General features: G+C 37.3%; 1 protein-coding gene across 7 annotated transcripts in view; it reads left to right on the forward strand.

The window, feature by feature from the left end:
• The window catches only part of ATP8A1 (ATPase phospholipid transporting 8A1), a 232,601-nt gene that overhangs the window by 73,072 nt on the left and 135,791 nt on the right, over nt 1-23,738 (forward strand). For 5 of the 7 annotated variants that reach the window (XM_043572751.1, XM_043572755.1, XM_043572752.1 and 2 more), the window contains 8 exons: nt 113-182; nt 1,243-1,370; nt 5,511-5,622; nt 6,895-7,060; nt 8,316-8,443; nt 11,046-11,123; nt 12,324-12,412; nt 18,882-18,926. In XM_043572751.1, the coding sequence (XP_043428686.1) occupies nt 113-182; nt 1,243-1,370; nt 5,511-5,622; nt 6,895-7,060; nt 8,316-8,443; nt 11,046-11,123; nt 12,324-12,412; nt 18,882-18,926 (816 nt within the window). The remainder of the gene's footprint in view (nt 1-112; nt 183-1,242; nt 1,371-5,510; nt 5,623-6,894; nt 7,061-8,315; nt 8,444-11,045; nt 11,124-12,323; nt 12,413-18,881; nt 18,927-23,738) is intronic. The other 2 variants (XM_043572754.1, XM_043572753.1) reach the window with 1 other exon arrangement.

Raw genomic sequence — 23,738 nt, forward strand, 5'->3', positions numbered from 1 at the left:
CTAAAGCTTTGTTTAAAACAAAAGGCTTCAGTGAGTCTAAGCATTTAAATAAGTTATTATTTTGCTTTTCTTCCCCCACTAAATCTCTCTGCTTTTCAATTTTAAATAACAGTGAGCCCCAGGCCATGTGCTACATTGAAACATCCAACTTAGATGGTGAAACAAACCTGAAAATTAGGCAGGTAAGATCTAATACAGGTTTATGTAATTTTTACTGATTTATTACACGGAATCAAGAGCTTTATTTCTGGTGTTGTCTTGAATTGAAGTGACTATCTAATTGCAAATACTTTCTTGCTGAGCCACTATGAAGAGGTGTCTTTGACTGAGATGAAGACTCAGATTTACTTGCCTGATTAAATATAGTCCATCACACAGATATTATTTGTAACATTTTTAATATTTCATGTAATAGCCAACAGCCCGATGATGATAATTTTAGTAGTTCTAAGTACTTTGACATGTGTTCGCGTATTTAATCGTCCCCATTCGCCTGGCCCAAATTATTATTTGGCTTTGCTGTATCGAAAAGGCATAGTTTCCATTGCTGTTCTAAAAGTCTCACTAATCTCAGGGAATAGTTAGGATTTCTGTATTTGCTTCTCATACCATCTCCTATAGAAAGCAACGGTCTTTTTAAGGAGGAGACTTTTAAAAATGTACTCTCTGGGGTTCTAGGGGGATGATGGAAATGACAAGTGAGAAGTTTGGGATGTGATGGAATTAGGTCATCAGGGCACCTGAACTCAGAGTGCCCTAGGAAGCGGGGTCCTGTTCACTGCCAGCCAGTAGAAGCTAGTTGGCCAGAGGGAGGAACTATTTTTGAGTTTTCCTTCTCAGCGGACTAACAGAAAAGAAATGTAACGATTCTCTTTGGACATAGTTCTATTTATTTTGCATTCTCTTTTTGAGATTCAGCAGGCAGACTGTGTAATGCTAAATATTAATTTTATTTTTGGAAACACAGTTCTTTGAGGACTTCAAAATATCTTTGCAGTCAAGTTAATAGTCTCAAGTATGTTTTAGATCTTTCACAAAAGCTACCCTATTCTTGTGTTCAAGTAGAGAGGAAGGTGACCCTTAATTATGATTTGACAAACAGTATTGTGTAAGGGAGGAGACTTGCTTATAAAATAGTGGGACCTCTTAGATCCTAAGACTGAGATGAATTCAGAATCCCCCCTCCTCCTGCACACAATGCAATTAATATACTCTTTTGCTTTTTAAAAAATTTCTAAACAGGGCTTACCAGCAACATCAGATATAAAAGACATTGACAGTTTGATGAGAATTTCTGGCAGAATCGAGTGTGAAAGTCCAAACAGACATCTGTACGATTTTGTTGGAAACATAAGGCTTGATGGACATAGGTATGTAAAATTGGTCTTTATAAGAACCCAGAATTCAGGAGTGCCTGGGTGGCTCAGTCAGTTAAGCGTCCAACTTCAGCTCAGGTCATGATCTCACAGTTCCTGGGTTCAAGCTCCACGTCAGGCTCTGTGCTGACAGCTCAGAGCCTGGATCCTGCTTCAGATTCTGTGTCTCCCTCTCTCTCTGCCCCTCCCCTGCTCATGCTCTGTGTCTCCCTCTCTCAAAAATAAACATAAAAAACAAAACAAAACAAAAAACAGAATTCACTGCATCTCAGTGTATTGCTGAGTGTTTTCCAAGCCTGGGTGCATATTATTTTCTCATGCTCTAAGTTTGAACACTCAAAACCTCTTCTTAAGTATTTCTGTGTTACTTCTACCAAGAGTCTTTTTGCAGAAATGTTAGCTCTTAACTCCATGCATATGGTACAACTGAAGAGTTCCTCAAGATGACAATTGGATATTTTCAGGGATATGCCAGGCTTGTGGCACATTAATTAGTGGCATATTCTTTGGCCAGAATACTTAATGTCATAGGCCTATCTGCAATCTCCATGGCTTGGGTCCTTTCCTGTGATCTCTAGGTGCCTCAAAGATATCAGATTCTATCCACAAGGAGTTGACTGTACTGGATAATTTCTTGTCTTTCTTGTCTTCTCTGTATAATTCCATATGCTCTTTTCTAGGCCGTGTTATCATCTACAGTTATCTTTACTGTTACATCCTTTCTACCCTTCATTCTTTCCCACTTCTCTTTCCTGTCTCTCTCTTCATAGATTCAACCAGTATTTCTCAAGCCCCCAGTGGGCTAGGTAGGCTAAGTACAGAGATGGAGCAGGAGACTGCAGTGAACAAAAGAGATAAATATGCCCGCCCTTGTGAGCTTACTTTCTTGCAGTAAGGAAAGGGCAAATAGACAACAAATGATAAATAAGAAAATTCTGTTCTAGGTTAGAAAGTGATAAATGCTTTGAAAAAAAAAAAAAATAGCCCAGGACAAGGCAGATTGGGTGTCCTTGAGAGCAAATCACTTTTGAGTTAGAATGGTTGTAGGAAGCCTCATTCATCAGGTAACATTTGAGGCCTGTGAGTAGGAGGAGAGTAAGTTAGCCATTTATACATCTGGAGGGAGAGAATTCCAGACAGAAGGAATAGGCAGCGCAAATTATTAGTTGTATTTATTGCATCATTTTAAAGTGGGAATGTGCCTGGAGTAGGTATGAAATTTCAGGGAGGACAGCGTGGTTGAAGTAGAGTTACCAAGAAAGAGTAATAAAAGAAGGGTAGGGGAATAAGAGGAAGCCAGACCATGCAAGGCTTTGAAGGCTATTGTAGAGTGTTACTCTGAGTGAAATGGTGATCCATTGGAGGGTTTTTAGAGGGGATATCAGCGGTTCAGTTTTGGGCCAAATAAGTTTGTGTCAGGGAGGCAAATGAATATATAAGCCTAGAGCTTGGGATAGAAGTCTGGGTCATGAGATAAATTTGGGAATAGTTGGCATAGATAATTAAAGCCATGGAAGTGGAAGAAATCACTGAAGCTGAAAGGGTATGGAGAGAAAGGTGAGGAGTCCCAAGGACTATCCTAAGACTGCAACATTAAGGTTGGGAAAACGGAGAGACCAGCCAAAGAAACCAAAATCAGGTTGATAGGAAGAAAGCCGAGATGGAGTGAGGAAAGTCTACCAAGGCAAAGGGAGTGACAGACATAGGTCAGATGTTGCTGTTGGTCAAGCACAATGAGGCTGAGAATTAACAGTTCCGTTTAGCAAGTCGATATCCTTGAGCTTGGTTAGAGCAGGCAGAGCCTGATGAAGTGAGTCTGAGATAGTGGAAGAAGAGGAGTTGAAAATACCAAGTGTAGACAGCCTTTTCAAGGAGGTTTGTTAGAAAAGGGAGCAGAAATGGAGCAGAACCTGGCAAGGAAGGGTAGGGTCTCTCCCATCTGCCACTTCTTCCTCTTGCCCTCGCTTTCCTTCTCCTCTGTCTCCTCTACCCCCAGGTATAGGTAGTGGCCAGCTAAATGCACTAGTCATTCCACCAGCCTGAGAGATTATCAGTGCCTTCATTATTTTATAATTGCATTATTACAGTGTTTGAATTCTAAAGAACATGTAAGATATACCCTAAACTGTCATCCTCATTCAGATCCACCAAAAGCTTTCCTGTAATTCATGAATTATATATTCTAAAATTTGCGCAGAGTGACCTCACAGAGTGAACATATGGTTATAGACTAATAATAGAGTTGGCCACTTATATAAGTAATGTTTCTGTAGTCTGACATTCCTAACTGGCCAACTTCCACTTCTTATCAGTTCCCCATGAAATCAATGCCAAGCAAATCAATGCAGTGAAAGAGAAACTATACGATAGTGCCAAGACTTTGGGTAAGATAGAATTTATACAATAAGCTTTAATATGTATGAAAGGTGGAAACAGATTTTCAATACCTTCATATTGTGGCACATTTGACTTTTACAGTGATTACCCAGAGCTCTTGGAGCCCCTTTATTTGGAACATGTGTACTTTGATTCCATTATTAAGGATGAGGGTCATTGTCTAATGCCAGAAGCTTTGGAATTCCACCTCTGATGAAATGTAGTAATAACTAACTTATGTTGAATCTTCATAATTGAAAAGGAGTATTTTTGTTTGTTTTTGAAGAGTTTGTACCTAATTCCAATCAATCCATACCACAAATGCCAAGGTGACAGTTGTCCTATTGTACCTCATTGTATGTGTGAGGAATGGTTGGCACTTACATGCTTCAAGTATAGGCTAGCAGCTTCCCAAGAATTTCTTGGAAACGTGCTTTAGGCCTAAGGTCCCCTCCCAACTCTGAAACATCTTGAGACATATACACAAAGGTTTCCCTTCCAGCTGGGTCTGAAAAGCATGCTGTTTACAGAAAGAATGAGAATTATAGATACTGTAGTCTTTTTCTAAATTGGCATACACCGTTTCTTAAAGGCTTATTTAAGTAGAGGCCTTCAGATGCTGTTATGACCTGAACTGATGTCACCTGAGCCAGTGATCGTTGGGCAGTTCTTGAAAGAAGGTCTAAGGCCCAAGCTGCTACTAGCTTTAGCCACCTAACAGACCATGAAAGCCCACCAGGAATGCAAGACTCAACCTCACTTTGCCCTCTGCTGGCAAAGAAGTTCTGTAAGAAGTTCTGGGTTCTCCGGAGACTTTACTTGGACCAACTGTTGCCTTCTTTTTCCAGGTTGTTTTTTTTAATGTATTTTTCTTTATATTTGACATTTCTTTCTTGCTTTTTTTCCTAAAATGAAGACCTAGTGATAGAAATCCTTAAGCCATTACATTTTGTGTAGTACATCTCCATCAAGAATCCCACTATATCTCTGATAGCTTGTACCTCTCTGTGTAAGGTTGTGTCAACCAACAACTTACCAGTGTGGATAGTTTTACAAAGAACTTGCAAAAGACTCAAGTTGGCCTTTATTCATGAAAAATGTGTTTTAAATTAGATGGAATAGATACCTTCAATTTGCTGTCATTTCAGAGGAATGTTTTAAAACATTAGATGCTTACCATTTATTGGAAACTTATTCATAGTTCTTAGATAATTGATATTCGAATATGATAAATTATCCTAGAGATTTTAAATACAGGGACTTAACCTCTGCAGGGCAGGGGTGGCAATGCAAGTGGATGATGAGATCTATGTATTTACCTTGCCTTGTATATTATTTGGACTTTTATTATGCACAAAGCTGTTTTTAATTAGGTGTGGGAGGGGAGCAGATCCCCTAATCTCACCACTTCCAAACATCTTAGAAACCTAAACAGACTTACTAAATCAGGAAGAGTCTAAAATAGGTTTGAAAATTAACCTCTGAGTTCTAAAATACTGCCTACTGTCTTGGATAATGAAGTTGTAGGAAATGGCTGGTTTGGTGCTAAGGAGAAGCAACTGGAATGCTTCCTTCCAGCTGTCCTTGGGTAAGAAAATTATTCTTACTGGTAGGAAAATTACTTCTTTTCTAAAAATAAAGTGAATATGTGAGAAGGGTTATTTTAATAACAGAACCTTTGTTGGAACTATGTAATAACTATAGAATTCTTAAGCATTTTAGAAAGTGTTTCTAATGTCACAACATGATCTGTCCTAGCACTGTCCCCCTGGGAGCAGATCAGATTCTTCTTCGAGGCGCCCAGTTGAGAAACACACAGTGGGTTCATGGAATAGTTGTCTACACCGGACATGATACCAAGCTGATGCAGGTGGGATTCTTATCTATGAAAACTTTTTGGACCTATTCTCTTGAAAAATGTGCTATTTGTAGCTCTCTATGCAGTAGTGTGAAACATAGCAGACCATCTGTCACAGATTCCTGAGCCCCACTCTATACATTCAGAATCTCATTCTTCGGTGTGTGGGGCTATGAAATGGTTCATGCACACAAGAACAGTGGAAAGTTCATCAGGCATCAACAGTGCGTGAACTCTTAATGATTTTGTGTGTTGGCCCGTGGCAGCATTTACTAACTATTGCAGTGATTAATACTAGATGTCTGTGTAATGACAAATGCTCTACGTTAAAGTGTTTGTCTTATAATTTTATTTTAATACAGTGATCAAATTTTATAACTTGGTTTCACTTTTTCATAAAACGAAAAGAATCTGAAAGTCAAATGTTGACCATTTTTTGGTAACATTTTTAATGTTAGCCCATGTTTAATCAACTTTAGTCTTCGCACTTCTAGTGTTTACATGTGCCTGGGGATATAATAGTGTTCACTGGTTAGGTGGGTAGGGAATACCATTTTAAGATACTAAATGAAAAACTGGTTTCAGTTCTGATAACTTTGTAAAGTTGTGGAGACATTATCAACAGGCAGACAGGACTGCTATTAATGATTCCACCCCTAGCCATTCTATAAATTCTGTAAGCCATTATTTTATATCTATTATTACAGATTTAATTTTCTCTTCTGTGGACGCCTTGGTTAGCACGGACCTAGCGTGATGATTTTTATCATTAAATACAGCTGAGGAAACCTCTGTCATTTCCTACAGCCAGGGCCACTTAGATGGTTGCTGTATTCAGTAAAAGAGTTGCTAACTGCCACCAGAAATGTGGAAACCAGAGATCCTTTAAATGTGGTCTTCATAGTTTGGAACTTCCAGGTCTCTGGTTGTGGGTGCATAGGCCACCTTCTCTGCCTCTCTTCCAGAGCTGAGATGCTAGATGCTTCTAGTCTAAGTAGTCAAGTAATGCATTGTTCATCTTGCCTGCCTCAATGCAAAAGTTGTGTCTATAAAGGAGTATCATTTCCTTCTCTTTTTATTGTTTTACATTAGATAAAGATATGGGCGGGTGGGGAGGGAAAGGTGGTTAACATTTGACAGCTTATTTCTGTGTAATTTTCATGTATCTACTCATGTCTAGATTTTGAGGTGTGACTTACTCTGTCGTCTTCATCAAAATACCAAATATACATTACTAAATCAATGTGTCCACATTTTTATTGCTCATATTGTTTCTTTTTACAGAATTCAACAAGTCCACCACTTAAACTCTCAAATGTGGAACGGATTACAAATGTACAAATTTTGATTTTATTTTGTATCTTAATTGCCATGTCTCTTATCTGTTCTGTGGGTTCAGCCATTTGGAATCGGAGGCATTCTGGAAAGCACTGGTATCTCAATCTAAACTGTAAGCATTAAAGTGCCTATTGTACTTAGTTTTTCTTTCATTAAAACGTGTATTTATTTCACGGCTGACTTGAGATTTCCTATTATTCCTAAAAAGGAAACCTTGTTGCTAAGATAACTGGGCATTTAATTTTTATTTTTCAATGCAGTTTCCAGCAAAAGGAAGTAAAATGTTAGAGTCTCTAAAATTTAAGAATTCTTAAAAATATAATGAGCACTCTGTAATAACATAAAATGTTATTTTGTATTTTATTTAATGTTATTCATTTATTCTTTAAAATATCTTAACACGGGTGGTTAGGTAGCTATCTGGGTAAAGAAAGCAGATTGATTATATTTAAAGCACCAAAAGTAAACCACATGCTTGTAAAATGTTTAAATTGAACGTACTTTCACTTGAACCTATGAATGCAGTTAAATTCCATGTTAATGGTCATTCTGTCTCAGGGAAAGTCCTATTAAATAGGTTCTTTTTGGACCATCTATCCTTTTACTGTTATGGGATTAATGTACCATCTCTGAATATTTCTGGAAAATAAGTTTGCATTGTCTTTTGATTGCCAATAAATATTTAAATTTCCAAACGCACAAAAACAAATTCTAGTAAAACCTGGTAGCAAAATTGATTTTTTTCAGTTTTTATTATATTGATTTAGTTTTGCAGCTGTTCCAACTTTTTTTTTTTTAACAGTCATTGATTTACTATTTCAACATTAGAACTGTTATGAGTACCATCAGTTTGTTTCTTGTGTGTCTGGGGTAGCTGTTCCATTTTCTTTATTGAAGAGGAAGAATGTAGTTTACCTAAAGTACAGCCCTACATTGTTTTTGCTACTTGGGTTAGTTTTCCTGCTGCTGTTTTTGTTTGATTGCTTTCCAGGCATGCTTTAAAGTCTTTTTTAGGAGTTTATATAAAAGTGATTCTACCCAATTGAGATTTTACATTTATAAACCCACAATCCTATCCCTGCTATCTCTAAACTTCCTATTTGGAACAGGATTTGAAATACTTGGTAGTGCTTCATTCTTTCATACCATTATGAAGCTCTTAACAGGACTAACAACATATTGAACACAAATAGTGCTGTTCCATCCTGAATGTATTTGAAAATAAGGAGATGTTATCAGCGCAGTGAATCCCGCCTAACTATATGCATCTGTTGTATGATATGGAAAATTTTTGTTATGCTAAAGTTCTGGCCAATGCAGTTGAAAAATAAAACTGTAAATGACTTTCTTCCCACCTCCCCCAACAGATGGTGGTGCTAATAATTTTGGACTGAATTTCTTGACCTTCATCATCCTTTTCAACAATCTCATTCCTATCAGCTTGTTGGTGACATTAGAAGTGGTGAAATTTACCCAGGCATACTTCATAAATTGGGTAAATATGAATTATTATTGTTTTTCATCATTCTAAGTATGCATTTTGTTTTTTTCCTGATAGCGTCTTTTGATCTCTCAGAAACAAAATCTTAATTATACCTTACCTTTTGTTGACTACAAGATGGCATTTCAAAATATTTATGGCTCTAATATAATTATAACAAAAATCATTTGACATGTAAAATCAGTAGCAAAATCTCTCATCTCAGAATCACACCAGTTTACGGACCTGACATTCTGGGGAACAAGATTTCCAGGAAACCTATTTTGGGTTTCATAGTGATCTTGGGGAAAAGGAGAACCATGGGGTGTGGAGCTAAAATATCTAGACTATAGTTGTAGCTCTGTATTTCCTAGCTGTGTGAACTTTGCCAAGCCACTTGACTTCTTTGAGGCTGATTTTCCTGGACCCTTACACAGGAATGATAAGACACAGTTTACCAACATCTCATGGTGGTGATACAGAGCAAAGAAATCTCACGACAAAGAAATCTCACAGAGAAATCTCACAAAGAAATCTCACAGCCTCCTCAACGATTAAGTGCTGGAGAAATAATACCACATTCATTACTTGTAACAACCAGGCTGTCTATCATGTTTTATGCATCTATGTAGTTTATTTTTCCATACTGTAAACAAATTCAGCTGTGCTTAAATTTTTCTTAATTTTTTTCTTCTGAAAAAAATTTTTCTAATCTTGGGGAAAAAATGTGCTAGACATCTGTTTCCTAAATATTTTCTTTATAAAATGTGTTCTTAATTTTATTTTACCACAGTTAAAATTAATGAATTTATGTAAATTGAATACATCTTCAGACTTAATCTGCCAGAAAGTTTTAATTTTTCTTTTTTTTTTTTTTGAGAAATTCTGGTACTATCTTTTGATGTTATTTTTTTTTTTAATAATTTAAAAGTCTTTCAAATGGACAGTATTGGGATTTTCTAAAATATAACTGACGATACTTTTGCCACTGCTCATGGTGAATGACCTGCCTCAGCAGTCAATTGCTAATTCATTCAGAAGACCAGTATAATTTAGAAATCTAAACTGAGCTGCAGGGGTGGTTTATTTCATGCAAGGAGATACATTGCTGAAGAATTATGTAATAAAATTTGTGTAAATAGAATTAAAAACAGGATTAAAATTAAGGTTTCCCACTTACAGTAAGAAATCATAAAGTGATTCATTATGAAAGTCAAATAACTAGTCACTTTATTATTTTTTACTTGGATTTTCAAAAATAATATTTTCTTCAAATAATGACATAGTTTGAATGTTGGAGTAACCTAGCAGGCTTATGCTTTTTTCAACTACCTTTCTGTTATACAGAGATTTAATAACATTCTTGACAGGTCTTCCCTTACCAGAAAGCTCTTTCTTGTGTGGAAATGAGATGAATAATTGCTCCCCTTTGATACTGGTTCTACCTGATCTTTTATGAAAATCTCTAAAACCTTGTTTCTGAATGATAGCCTTGCAAAGTATTAGAACTCAGCTACGATGCCTATTGTCCTATGGTATCTTCTCCCATATCCTTCTGTTCCTTACTAGATTTGATTTCCAACCTACTCCCCATTCCTTTATTCCTCTCTGAACATTGTCCACTTGGTTAATATCCTGCTTAAAACATGGCACCTACAACAACACAGCCTACTTTAGAACTGATCCCCATCAGCAGATGGGGAATGCAGATGTGGGAAAGATCAGATTTGTCCTTTTCGTTTGACATGTGAAAACCTGTGAACCCTGACTTGCCAACAAAATATTATACTGTAGAAGATATTAATTTGTATAAGATTAATAGTCACACCTCATAATTTATGTGAACAAAGCAAGTACAAATGGTACAAAGCTGTACATTTTTTATTGGGTTTTGAGAAGGGCACTCATTTTACTTTCAAGTATACACAGTGGCAGAAACTTAGGCCAAGAAAGTACAACCAGACAGAATCTCTTAGGTAAATTTTCCAGGGGCTTTCAATCTTAATTATTTGAGCAATGTCTAGTTGCTATTATTTTAGCTACATTAAGGACTTATATTGTGTTGGACGCCTTAGGAAGCACTTTACATACGTTATCTTATTTAACCTTACAATAGATCACATATCTAGAAAATGGTAGAACTATAATAAATCAAGATTGCCTGGTTCCAGGGGCACCTGGGTGGCTCAGTCGGTTAAGCATCCGACTTCAGCTCAGGTCATGATCTCATGGTTCGTGAGTTTGACTCCCTGGTCGGGCTCTGTGCTAACAGCTGAGAGCCTGGAGCCTGCTTCAGATTCTGTGTCTCCCTCTCTCTGCCCCTCCCACATTCATGGTCTGTCTGTCTCTCTCTCTCCCAAAAATAAATAAACATTAAAAAAAAATTTTTTTTTAAGATTGCCTGATTCCAGAGATATGCTCTAACTACCAAGCTGTCCTGCCCTTACCGGGAAATATAATATTCCATACTGAGTCCTTTTCAGGGAAATCAACTGAAATGGTAAAGTGATGGCAAGAGATGAGAGTGGTTACATATATAGCTCCTGAGTTAAATGAAATTTCAGTCAACCTCTTGACACCAGTTGCATTCAGTAATTTCTTTTATTTTGAAAAAAAGGATCTCGACATGCACTATGAACCCACAGACACTGCTGCGATGGCTCGAACATCTAATCTGAACGAGGAACTTGGCCAGGTAAACTAAATTTCTTAGTGATGTGTTGAATTGGAAGTCAGATTTGTTGTCATTTCTGCCATAGGTGGCAACTTCATCTGAATCGACAGCTCCGAATGTCCCATTGCTTGAATGATCGGCATACGTACGTGTTAGCAGATAACTATCAATTTTCATTTGTAGTAAATGAATTTTTTAAAAACATTATGTAAAACATATTTTGCTCTCACCTAAAGTATTTCACTAAGGGATGTCCTTCAGTGTGTAATCTGGTTAGTAGTAAAGTGTTGGCTGTTTTTGAGTTATAAACTCTCACTATTAAAATTGCTCGTAGCTTTTGACCAGAAAGGAAGAAAAATGGTTAAATCGATCAGTGATGTTATGTAAGTCCAAGTATGAAAGTAATCGAACAGGAATTTTGGACTTAAAATTGATACTATATTCACATATATGTGTATATTTGTAATCAATTTACACATACTAGCTGAGGAAAAATTCTTCTTTTTTTTTGCCATTTGCAAAGTCTTACTTTTTAAATAGCATTTAGGCCAGAATTATCCTTTTTCTTACCCATTCAGATGTTGCGTGAAGTTAATTGCACAAGGTATTCCCCCTTCTGTAGTTGTGTGTTATGTTGAGAAGTGCTGGTTTTAGTGCTCCATAAATGTTAAGTAGCAGGAGTGGTGTTTTCTAGTGGAAATTCAGACCATATCACGGCAGATTGCTACATGGCTACAGGGTTTTCTAACATCCTGATAGTCTTCACTGTTCATACATGAGATGATTCATTGCTAAAATACTTAAAAAAAAAAAAAAGCAGTTGAACATATTACTTAATGTGCAGTTAATAGCATTCATTGTAGCCCTAAAATGTAACAAGATTGATAAAAAGAATTATTTAAGGGGTATTTTCCTCTTCTGTGAGAGAGTAGCATAAAAAGACTTCTGAAGGGGCTCCTTGGTGGCCCCGTCAATTAAGCGTCCAGCTTCAACTCAGGTTATGATCTCGCAATTCGTGGGTTCAAGCCCTGCATTGGGCTCTGTGCTGACAGCTCAGAGCCTGGAACCTGCTTAGGATTCTGTGTCTCCCTCCCGCCCCCCCACCGCCGTCCCACCCCTGCTTGTGCTGTCTGTCTCTCTGTCTCTCAAAAATGAATAAACGTTAAAAAAAATTTTTTAAAGACTTCTGAAATTTTAATGAGAAATTTTACACTTTTTTAGGTCAAATACATATTTTCTGATAAGACAGGCACTCTGACCTGCAATGTGATGCAGTTTAAGAAGTGTACCATAGCTGGAGTTGCATATGGGTGAGTTTTTTCCCCCTAATTAGAGTATGAATATATACATTTAATTACTGCTAATAGTTTGGTACATTTTGAGAGTTCTCATCAGGGGAAATTTTTTTAATTGAAAGCCCCTATTTTGACGTCAGCAGCCATGTATGTTTTGTGTGTTGCAGTCTGGATTTGTTTGTCATTTGGAATTACCTAGGGGGTGGAGGCTCTGCCCAGTAGTATATCCATATTTAGAGTTGCTGAAGGTCACTGTCTGGCTCCCGTCACGGGGTACAAACACAGTTCCCTCTGCATTGCCATAAAGTTAGAGTACAATGTTGTAAGAACATGCAAAGTGTCCTTGGGCAGTTTCCAAGTTACAATATTGTTGTTTCCCTGATAGTTATCCCTTCGATTTTTTTTTTTTTTTCCTTTTACCACCTCTCCTCTTTGCAGTCACAGAGCAGTCTAAATTTCTGATGATGGGAAGGAGGTAGGGACACGAAACTCTTAAATCCAGGGCGTGATGAATGCCATCAGAAATATTTATCAGGCTCACGATGTTCTTTTGAATGTGTTTGTTTAGAACCCATTTCTTTCTTTCTTCGAGTTATGTTGCCTAAACCATTCAAAAGCCTTTTGAAATACTTTATAGGGTAATGTGAGAAAATTAATTTGTACATTTCCTAAAAGGACATGATCAAAAGTTGAAACACTCTCATTGTCTGGAATGACCTTGACCATGACCTATTATCAGATTTTCCAACTGTCTTTATCTACAAGTGAGACTGGGAAATACTGATCTCTTTACCATTCAGGCAAGGGCACTCGCATTTGGGTTTTCTGGCTTGTACCCACTCTTCCCCATTCACACTCTGTCTCCAAGCAGTAAGCTAGTATAAAAATTATGGGTGAATTTTGAAAATGCCATAGTTAAAATTATAAATAAATAGCCATTTGTTAAAAATTCTAAAAACAAATGGTGACTCCTGTATAAGGGTCTACAAAGAGAAGTAGATGAAGGCAGATATTCTTTGGGTTCACAGAGACAGTGACTAAAAATGGCTTCAAACTATGTGTGTAATTGAAGCTGAAAAGACATTTGATTGAATGGCTTTTTCACACTTGCGGAGACAGGATGTTAATTTAAGAAGCGTGCTCACTGTTTCCAGGGCTGGATGCCACTTTGCATCTTTCCTCTTTATCCAGAGCTCCCCCAGTTCCCCTAGAAAAGGCTCTCCTTACTCCTCCCCACCAATTGCTACCGGCATTGTAATTTAGTTAGCTGCCATTTTGGGGGAGACAGAGCCACATTTTGTGACGTCATGTGTATTTGACCCACAGTTACCCCAGGCAAGAAAGGAAAGGCCTATTGTGATTCTACAGGATTCTACAGTTTGTTGAATTATACTTGCTGACAGATTTGTGGAGATTGTTTTTACAAAAATTCTGCATTCGTAAGTGAATTTATTTTTAGAGTGGTCTGTTTGATAATTGACATCCTTTTTTTATTTTGCCAGTTTCCAGTTGAATAAGCAAGTTCTTCAAATTAGTAATTATTGATTATGAACTTAGGAGAACAGAAAGCTAGAATGAGGTCTAGCCTCTCTCCTTCATTTTATCAAGTGTTTTCTTATTCTTGAAACAAGTCCTTCAACACTTCCAGGCAGGAGTTCTAAATAGCAGGGTTCTCCTGGATCCATTGATGATAATCAGCATTAACCACTGTTATATGACCTGGTAGGGTTGAGACTGGTAAATATTAAAGTAGTATTAAGGGTTGGGGCGCCTGTGTGGCTTAGTCAGTTAAACATCCAACTCTCCATTTCAGCTCAGGGTATGACCTCATGGTTTGTGAGTTCAAGCCCCACATAGGGCTCTGTGCTGTCAGCTGTTTGGGATTCTCTGTCTCCCTGTCACTTCCCTGCTTGTGCACTCACGCTCTCTCTCTGTCTCTCAAAAATAAATAAACTTAAAGAGTTAAAAACTGTCAAAATTTAGATTAAGCTTCCAGTAAGACAAATTCTTCTTGGGAAAATAACATCTCTTAATACTGAGGTGCAGCCATAAGACATGACCCCTAGTCCTAGCTTTGTAACTGACTCACCATGTAACTATCAATAATTCTTTTCAAATGTTCTAAATTCCTTACAATGAGGATAGTGAGATACGGTATCTCTACAGTTTTTTTCCAGATATAAAATTCTGGATATAAAAATCAAAAAAGAGGGGCGCCTGGGTGGCGCAGTCGGTTAAGCGTCCGACTTCAGCCAGGTCACGATCTCACGGTCCGGGAGTTCGAGCCCCGCGTCAGGCTCTGGGCTGATGGCTCAGAGCCTGGAGCCTGTTTCCGATTCTGTGTCTCCCTCTCTCTCTGCCCCTCCCCCGTTCATGCTCTGTCTCTCTCTGTCCCAAAAATAAATAAACGTTGAAAAAAAAATTTTTTTAAGAAAAAAAATCAAAAAAGCGTGTTTAGAAATTAAAAAAAAAAAAAAACAGGTGTTTCTTTGTTTGCAAAATTTAACTACATAAACAGACATACATCTCTTTCCTGGGTGATATATCATGTTTCTGAGAATCCCAGAAGCCTTGCTGAGTGAAGCTAGTTGTTAAACTGCTTCCAATAATTATGTTGTATTGGGTATGTGCTTTTAGGATCCTTAGCCCTGATTGCGCTTCATCAGCATCCCCTCCCCCAAATATCCTGATGGACATTTGGAATGTCAACATTGTAGAGTTGTTCATATATGAAGTTGTTGATCCGGGAGGCTTCAGACACTTAGGTGTTTACAGTAGGAGGCACACCACTGTTCCTTAATTCCACCAAACTCAGCAAGAAAAGTAATTACTGTCAACCATCTTCCTATGAGAATTTCCTCAGGCACTCTCGGGTCATCAGAACCCAGACAGGGAAATAACATGGTTTTGCAATCCCATTTGCACTATAGCAGTGTTAACACTTGTTTAATATGGGGAACTATTATGTACATGCACTTGCAACTCCAGCAGAAGAAAGGATGGTGTTTATCCCCCCAGGATATGGCAAAGCAAAGAACACCACACATTTTCACAGACTAACAAATGCCTTTGGGGTCACAATTTCGGAACTGATCCTCCTTCAGCATTTTTAAGAAGTAAAACAAACCCTAGTTTTACCCTAGGTAATGAGTTCTGTTGGCTTTTATGAGTTTAAAGGATAAGACTTGAAGTATAATTTTTTCCTAGCATGCCTTAGATTTGTGAAAAGATTTTTAACACTGAAAGCAGTGCTTCAGAATTTAGTCTTGGTAAGTTTTCTCTCATTTGCCATAACCACTGCCCCAAATTGGATTTATGGTGGGCAACGAAATAAAGATTTGTACATGCTTAGCAATAATGATTATTTTATAGCGATCCACTTTGTCAGATTGCCACTGTGCTTGAACTTATTAGATTGTTTCATTAGATCTTTCTTTGATTAAATGTAAAATGATGTCATTTGTAAATTTAACTTACTACAAACTAGAAATTCTACTGTTAAACATTTGTTAAAGAGTCATTTCCACAAATTCCTTCCTGTAGAGAATGAGTCAGTTTTATCATAGTGACTTAAATACCATGAATGGCTAAAGAGGCTTCTATGTTCAATGTCTAGGACTCTCTATACAGTGAATATTATCGGCATATATAATACAGTCCTAAGTATAATCCTTTGTTGATAATTTAGACCTTACTATTAGATTAAGCTGATAAGCTGGGCAAGGCTTAACATAGTACAGTCTCTAAAGTTAAAAAAAAATTTCTAGTACAGAAACTAAACTGATTTTTGTTGACTTCGCCATTTAATCAGTGTCAAAAACATTTCATTGACATTTTCCCTTTAAGTAAATAATGAATTTTCTAAAAAGCAATCTTTATGGAGGGACGCCTGGGTGGCTCAGTCAGTTAAGTGTCTCACTTCAGCTCAGGTCATGATCTCATTGTTCATGAGTTCAGGCCCCACATTGGGCTTTCTGCTGTCAGATCCTCTGTCCTCCTCTCTCTTTGCCCCCCCTCCCCCACCACTCATGCTGTCCCTGTCTCTCTCTCAAAAATAAACATTAAAAATATTTTTTAAAAAGCAATCTTTGTATATTAATACAATATGTGAATAGCTTAACATGATGGTATTTTGTTTAGCAATATGTTTACTGGAAGGATCAGTACACTGAGAAGAGATTCACCACAAGAAATATCACAATTGTCATAAAACTTCCCCCCAAGGTCTAGATTATAACCAACAAATTTATCTTACCGCCCACCATGGTAAGAGCTGGGTAAACACCATTTGTTTGCTTATTTACATACCTGAACAAATATTTTTATCTCCTTCTCTGTATGTGACGTTTTGTTAGATGATGGGGATGTAACAGCTTTTAATCTAATTAGTTTATGATCTAATTAGGGGTTAATGGATGTGAATTAAGTCATCAAACAAAAATAAAACACAGTACAGAGGTCCATTTGAGTCTGTGATGGGGATTTGATCAAATCAGGCAGGTCAGGGACTGCTCTCTGAAAAAGTGATACTTGAGCTGAGATCTAAGAATGGGTTTGGTTAAGTGAAGAGCTTACCAGGCAGATACAGCAGTGTTGACATGCACACACCAGCAAATGACCAGATAGCACCCCCGAGCACTCCAGCACCCCCGAGCTGCTGGAGCAGCAGCCGTGGACACACTCATGCAGACAGGTTCAGTAGCAGGTGTGTGGTTCTCCTACTGCTCATCTCATTTGAATAGTGCTCAGCTCAGCCTCAGCCAGGGCTGGACCAGAACCGGGGAGAGGGACCCTGAGCCTTCAGCTTTGCATCGTTTAACCTGTATGACTTGAGAAGCAACGGCCTGTGTCCTGATGTGAGATTTGCCACTGCTGTCCAACACCAGTGCAACTTGGCAGAGCCTTGGCACGGTGTTTTTGCTTGGGTATCACTGGCCCTCCTCTGGTATAGTGTGGAGGGCTAGAGTCCAAGCTTTGAGGTTGATGAGAAGTGATTGCCTTAAGCGCTGGGCTTCAGCCAGTTTCCACAGAGTGTTTCTGGGAGTCCAGCCCACAAGAGGCTTGATTAGCCCTTCCTCTCAAGCATCAACAAAAGTCCTTTGGTAAACCAGAGGAGAATAGAGAGAGAGAATAGAGAGTAGAATAGAGAGAGAATAGAGAGAATAGAGAATAGAGAGTAGAGGGGACTGCCTTTTATGACTATGCCTTGCATACTGCTCTGGAGGAGGTTTAATGCTTTGGAGGTGGAAGAGGTGCCTTGGAATGATGAGGCCCACATATGTCATAGCCAGTTGGGTGGAAAGGTAAAGAGAGTGGGATGGACACTGAGGGAGTGAAAGGACACCACAAGTTTTCAGTGAAATGTTACATTTGTCAAAAACAGTGACTTTACATTTGTACTCAACTCTGTATTTTTTTTAAACCCTACCTAACAAATTTAATTTAAAGAAAAAATATGGAGTGGTCATATATCGTTAAAGAAATGAAAGATGAGAAAATCTGTTCTAGCTGCTGAGAGAATAGATCTTACCTTTTCCTACCACAAAAGAAGAAATGGTACCCATGTGACGGAGGTGTTAGCTAACACTGTGGTGGTAATCATTTTGCAGTATGTAAGTGTATCAAGTAATCATGTTGTATACCTTAAACTTGTACAGTGTTATACATCGATTATATCTCCATAAAGCTGAAAAAATTTAAACAATGAAAATAAAAATTTAATCCGTGAAGAGAGGAAAGAAAATCTGCTCTGTCATGTAGTAAATGAACCACTTCTGACTAAATACATGACTGGCTGGTTGAAGCAAAAGCAATACATCAGTCAGACTTTTCCTGGTTCTCAAATGAGCTAACGGATGAAATTAAACTTATTGATGAATGTGTGTTCTGTTTGAGATAACAAATGGCTTAATGAGTGAATTATGGTTTCAGTGACAAATTCTATCAGTTCATCTTTTAAAATGCAGTTCCATTTAATTATAGAAATGTAATATTTTACTGTAATATTATACCTGTTTAAAGACACATTACTTCATGGTGGTTAAATTTACTTCTCAAATGTACCTGGGAAATTTTATCAATATGATCGTTTGTTCCTAGGTATTAGCATGTTTGTTTAATTAAAATACTTTATTCTGATTATACAACATGTAATTAATTTTCCATTGGTTTTAGCATGTATTTAAACCTCTAGGTTGAAATATTTATTTTTGAATATTCTGTGAATAAAATGAGTAAATTCCATGGTCAAGAGGCAATTTGGCTTTCCTGTTATAGAATAATTTTGTAAACCTGCTTAGTTACCATAAATCATCATGTTCTAATTCTATGCTAACTGCCATTCTTTCAAAATCAACTAAAAGTTCATTTTCTTAACTTTTTCAAGATCCATCTTTCAGTACTTCCCTTATTCATGCTTTTATGTTTTGAGCCTTTCTGTGATTATTTTTTCCTCTCTTTCTGCCCCTCCTCTTGCTTTCTGAAGCCATGTCCCTGAACCTGAGGATTATGGCTGCTCTCCTGATGAATGGTAAGCTGCATGGACCTTTCTGTCTCATTGATTCCTTTAAGAGATTTGCATTTTGTTGTTTTGATAAACACATTTCACTACTTTCAGGGGGGAAAAGCATTATCGATAAAATAGGGTAACAATGCTGTGAAGTATGTATTTCTTAAAATCCATCAAATATCCTTGACTTCCTATTGCATAACCTTTAGTCATGTTACAAACATTTAATTTAATGGTTAGGCCTGCTAGAGTTCTGCATTATGTATCTGTAATAAAGTCTGTAATGATCAACTTTGGGTCCCTGGGCTGTGAACTAGCTGATTTCAGTTGGAACTCAAGAAGTTTGATGTTTTTTAGCGCAGCACTGCCACCTTCTGCTGCTATTTACGTACTCTACAGAGCCACAAAAGGATGCTATTGAAACCTACCTAAGAAGTGGAAATGCTCTTCACATCTTTTCATTCGTTTGCTAAACCTAAATGAATATGGGCTAGAAAAGGAATATTTTTAAAATTAAATGTCTGGGACAAATGTTGGAAGACTAATGCTACCAAGGACTAAAGTTAACTGGAATCTAATTAATCTTAGAATTAATTAAAGATGGCATTTTATAGTTTTAATTTCTGGATTTTTGTGTTCCCTTAAACCACCCCCCCCCCATGGATTTACATTTTCATTTAGAACAGTATAAGTTTATTTTGCCGTTTCTATAATTCATCATGATTTAGTGGCCATTGAAACTTCAGAAAACAGGTTCTTTTAGTGCTGGTAACTATAGAAAACATTGTGGTTTTATAAGTGGTTATATTTTTATTTTCAGGTTATGTGTGTGTTTTATGATTTAGCCACATTTCCAATATGCATGGAAGTCCAATAACATTATTTAATCTTTTTCAATTTGAATTTTATTGCAATAAAGTGGAGATTTGGTAACAATTTCCAGTAAACCTCATACCTATAATACTGATAGAGACAGCTGTTTGGTTCATGTGATAACTGATGAGTCATCACATCTAAGCTCATTGCTTGGAGCGTCTTCCAATTTCAACACCTACACACAACTGAATAATTTTTACCATTTTTAAAAATATTCCAAGGCTTATTACTTTTGGTAGATAATTCAACTTTAATGCTGTAGATATTCCCTTTTGTTGAATCCTTCGAGAATGTAGTAAAATTTTGACTATCTTTTTATTTGTTGTTTTTCCGTAACAATATAATTCTATTAATACTGTTCACTAGTGTAGAATCTATACACATTTTTCTAAGAAAGCTCATTTCTTCTTTTTTTTTAATGTTTATTTTTGACAGACAGAGACAGAGCATGAGCAGGATAGAGGCAGAGAGAGACAGAGAGAGACAGAATTCAAAGCAGGATCCAGGCTCTGAGCTGTTGGCACAGAGCCTGACGTGGGGCTTGAACTCACGAACCATGAGATCTGACCTAAGCCAAAGTCGGACGTTTAACCAACTGAGCCACCCAAGCGCCCCAGAAAGCTCATTTATTCTTAAGAGAAGGAAATTACCATTACCATGTTTTCATTAAGATTAAATGGAAATGTTAAAAATTGTATATTTACTCAGGTCATTTAAAATATCCTACTTTCAATAGAAGTTGTTTTATTACTTTTATTGCTATTGGAAAGAGAGGATGGCATATTATCTAGTTAACTTCTTTTTGTAAAACACCCTTTTGGAAAATGTGATATTTGATACTCTAAACTAGATAACTCTAAGAAATGCCAGATTTTGCATAAATTGTATGATTCCACTTAAATATTAGTATTTTTAAAAATAACCATAGCTGGGGCGCCTGGGTGGCGCAGTCGGTTAAGCGTCCGACTTCAGCCAGGTCACAATCTCGCGGTCCATGAGTTCGAGCCCCGCGTCGGGCTCTGGGCTGATGGCTCAGAGCCTGGAGCCTGTTTCAGATTCTGTGTCTCCCTCTCTCTCTCTGCCCCTCCCCCGTTCATGCTCTGTCTCTCTCTGTCCCAAAAATAAAAATAAACGTTGAAAAAAAAAATTAAAAAAAAAATAACCATAGGGAAGGCATTTATCACCTTGATAATAAGGTGAGCTTTATTTTAAATATATGCTTAGATTCCCCATCTATCAGGTAGTTACCTGTAGACCTGCAAAGATGAAAGAATAGATGGTACTTGAGTCTCTGTTCTGTCCCGGCTTTCTGCAGTGGTCAAGGATGCAGACGTTGGATTCTGACCACCCAAGTTCACATCCTGATCCTACCAGTGCCCTTGAAAAAGTCACCTAATCTCTCTGCCTGCCTGTCCTCATCTGGCAGAATTTGAACATCATAGGGAGGTTGTGAATATTGAGTGAGTTCTGTTTTTAAAGTGCTTAGAATAGAGTCTGGGCATAGTATACTCACAGAGACTGTTAGCTCTGATGTCTCTCATTCAATCCTGATGACACATTTGAAGAGTTGTGATTGACGTGACCATATTAGAATTGGTGAAATTTAGGCAAAGTAACTTGCCCCAAAGTACACAACCAGGAAATGTGGAAGCCACAGTTAAAACCTCACCCAGCCTGGTTAGACAATAGGTGCTGGTCACGTTATGTCCTATAGAACTTAAAGAATTTTGGGGCGCCTGGGTGGCGCAGTCGGTTAAGCGTCCGACTTCAGCCAGGTCACGATCTCGCGGTCCGTGAGTTCGAGCCCCGCGTCAGGCTCTGGGCTGATGGCTCAGAGCCTGGAGCCTGTTTCCGATTCTGTGTCTCCCTCTCTCTCTGCCCTTCCCCCGTTCATGCTCTGTCTCTCTCTGTCCCAAAAATAAATAAACGTTGAAAAAAAAATTTAAAAAAAAAATTAAAAAAAAAGAACTTAAAGAATTTTAAAAACATACGCTTTTAGAGCACAAAATATCCTTACCATTTCAGGCTTTTTTTTTCTTTCTTGTTAAGGTGGCAAGAGCAGGTACAATTTAACTGTTTTGTGAAAAGTTAGCACAGGGAGCAAAATTTTGCACATTCATAAGTGTGGAATCTCCCCAACCTCATCCACTTGATTTTATGTTGCCAATAATACCAAGATCAAAAGTGTGATCCTGAAAAAGAAAAAAAAAAAGTGTAATCCTGGTTGAATCTTATGCTTCAGGCATCTGACCACATCTTCATGATGCTGGTCTTCAAGGATAAGCTAGAGAGTGTAGATGAGTATATAAACCCAAAATCAAAGTTCATTCCTGTCTGTCAACAGCTTCACATTTCAATGTGAAGTTCATTGAATTCCATATATAAAACCTGTAGCCAGTATATATTTTACTGCCCTCCTTGAACCATATTCACCACAAAATGTCAAGTTTAAAAAACACATAATATTTAACACTTAAATGTATGTAGATGATTGTACATTTAATGGAATTTGAAGGCAAACCTATAATACTCTCTTGAGAGTATCTTCAAACACATTCCCTTGACATTAAAGATAATGGATGACAGGTGTAGCTTCACTCACTTAAATATATTAGTGTAAATAGTTTACAGAGATAAGATCATTTCCCAACCAGTAGCTACTTCAAAGTTGGTATGTTTTTTTTTTTTGTTACTGCCAAGTATCGTAAGCTAACATATAACCTTACAGAGTAATTCTTTTCTATTAAAAATCTACCAATGGAAAAAAAGGTCTGCTTATTCTATTCATGTAGCCCTAAGATATGATTATTTTTCAAAACTGTATATTTCCATAGCCATTTTTTTCTTTTCCTAATGTTCACTGTGGAAAATTTCAAACGTAAACAAAAGTAGACAGGTTACGCATTCACTCACTTCAATAATAACGTACTCAAGACCAATTTCATCTTTACTTTCCCTCACCATTATTTTGAACCAAATCCCAGATAACATATTTGTTTTCCTTAACTATTTAATATAGATCCCACACTATTCTGGTATATTTTTAAGTTAATGCTAATGAAGATGATTCTCCAGAAGGATTCCCTTATTGTATTTTGTGCTTAGTCATTTCACTGTGGTTATTAGTATTATCATAATATCAGTAGATAGTACTATTTTCTGGTCTTATTTTCTCATTTTCTTCTGATATATAATTATGTATGGAATGAGTGGCATTTATTTTTTCTGCTGCAGCAGCTAGACTCATGAAAACATTCTTCCCGGTATGACTGTATAATAATGAGATCTAACACATCCAAATTAGTGTTAGTCTTGAAAGTAGTTACGTTGACAGGTAATTTATTTATTCCAATGATGCAGCCGTTTCACAGAATGTTTTTGGAACTCCTCCTTTGTAATTGCCTTCAAAAACATTTTGAGCCATATGGAAAAGTAGGTCTTACTACTTTGGTTAAAACCAATGTCCAACAAATATATTATCGAATTCTATCACTTATTCATATTCCTGGACTTGGCTGGACACGACTCTGAATAACAAAGTCCTTTTTTTTTTAAGTATGAAATTTATTGTCAAATTGGTTTCCATACAACACCCAGTGCTCATCCCAACAGGTACCCTCCTTAATGCCCATCACCCACTTTCCGCTCCCTCCCACCCCCATCAACCCTTAGTTTATTCTCAGTTTTTAAGAGTCTCTTATGGTTTGGCTCCCTCCCTCCCTAACTTTTTTTTTCCTTCCCCTTCCCCATGGTCTTCTGTTAAGTTTCTCAGGATCCACATAAGAGTGAAAACATATGGTATCTGTCATTCTCTGTATGACTTATTCCACTTAGCATCACACTCTCCAGTTCCATCCACGTTGCTACAAAAGGCCATATTTCATTCTTTCTCATTGCCAAGTAGTATTCCATTGTATATATAAACCACAATTTCTTTATCCATTCATCAGTTGATGG

The sequence above is a fragment of the Prionailurus bengalensis genome, chromosome B1 (assembly GCF_016509475.1).
Source record: "Prionailurus bengalensis isolate Pbe53 chromosome B1, Fcat_Pben_1.1_paternal_pri, whole genome shotgun sequence".
NCBI lineage: Eukaryota > Metazoa > Chordata > Mammalia > Carnivora > Felidae > Prionailurus > Prionailurus bengalensis.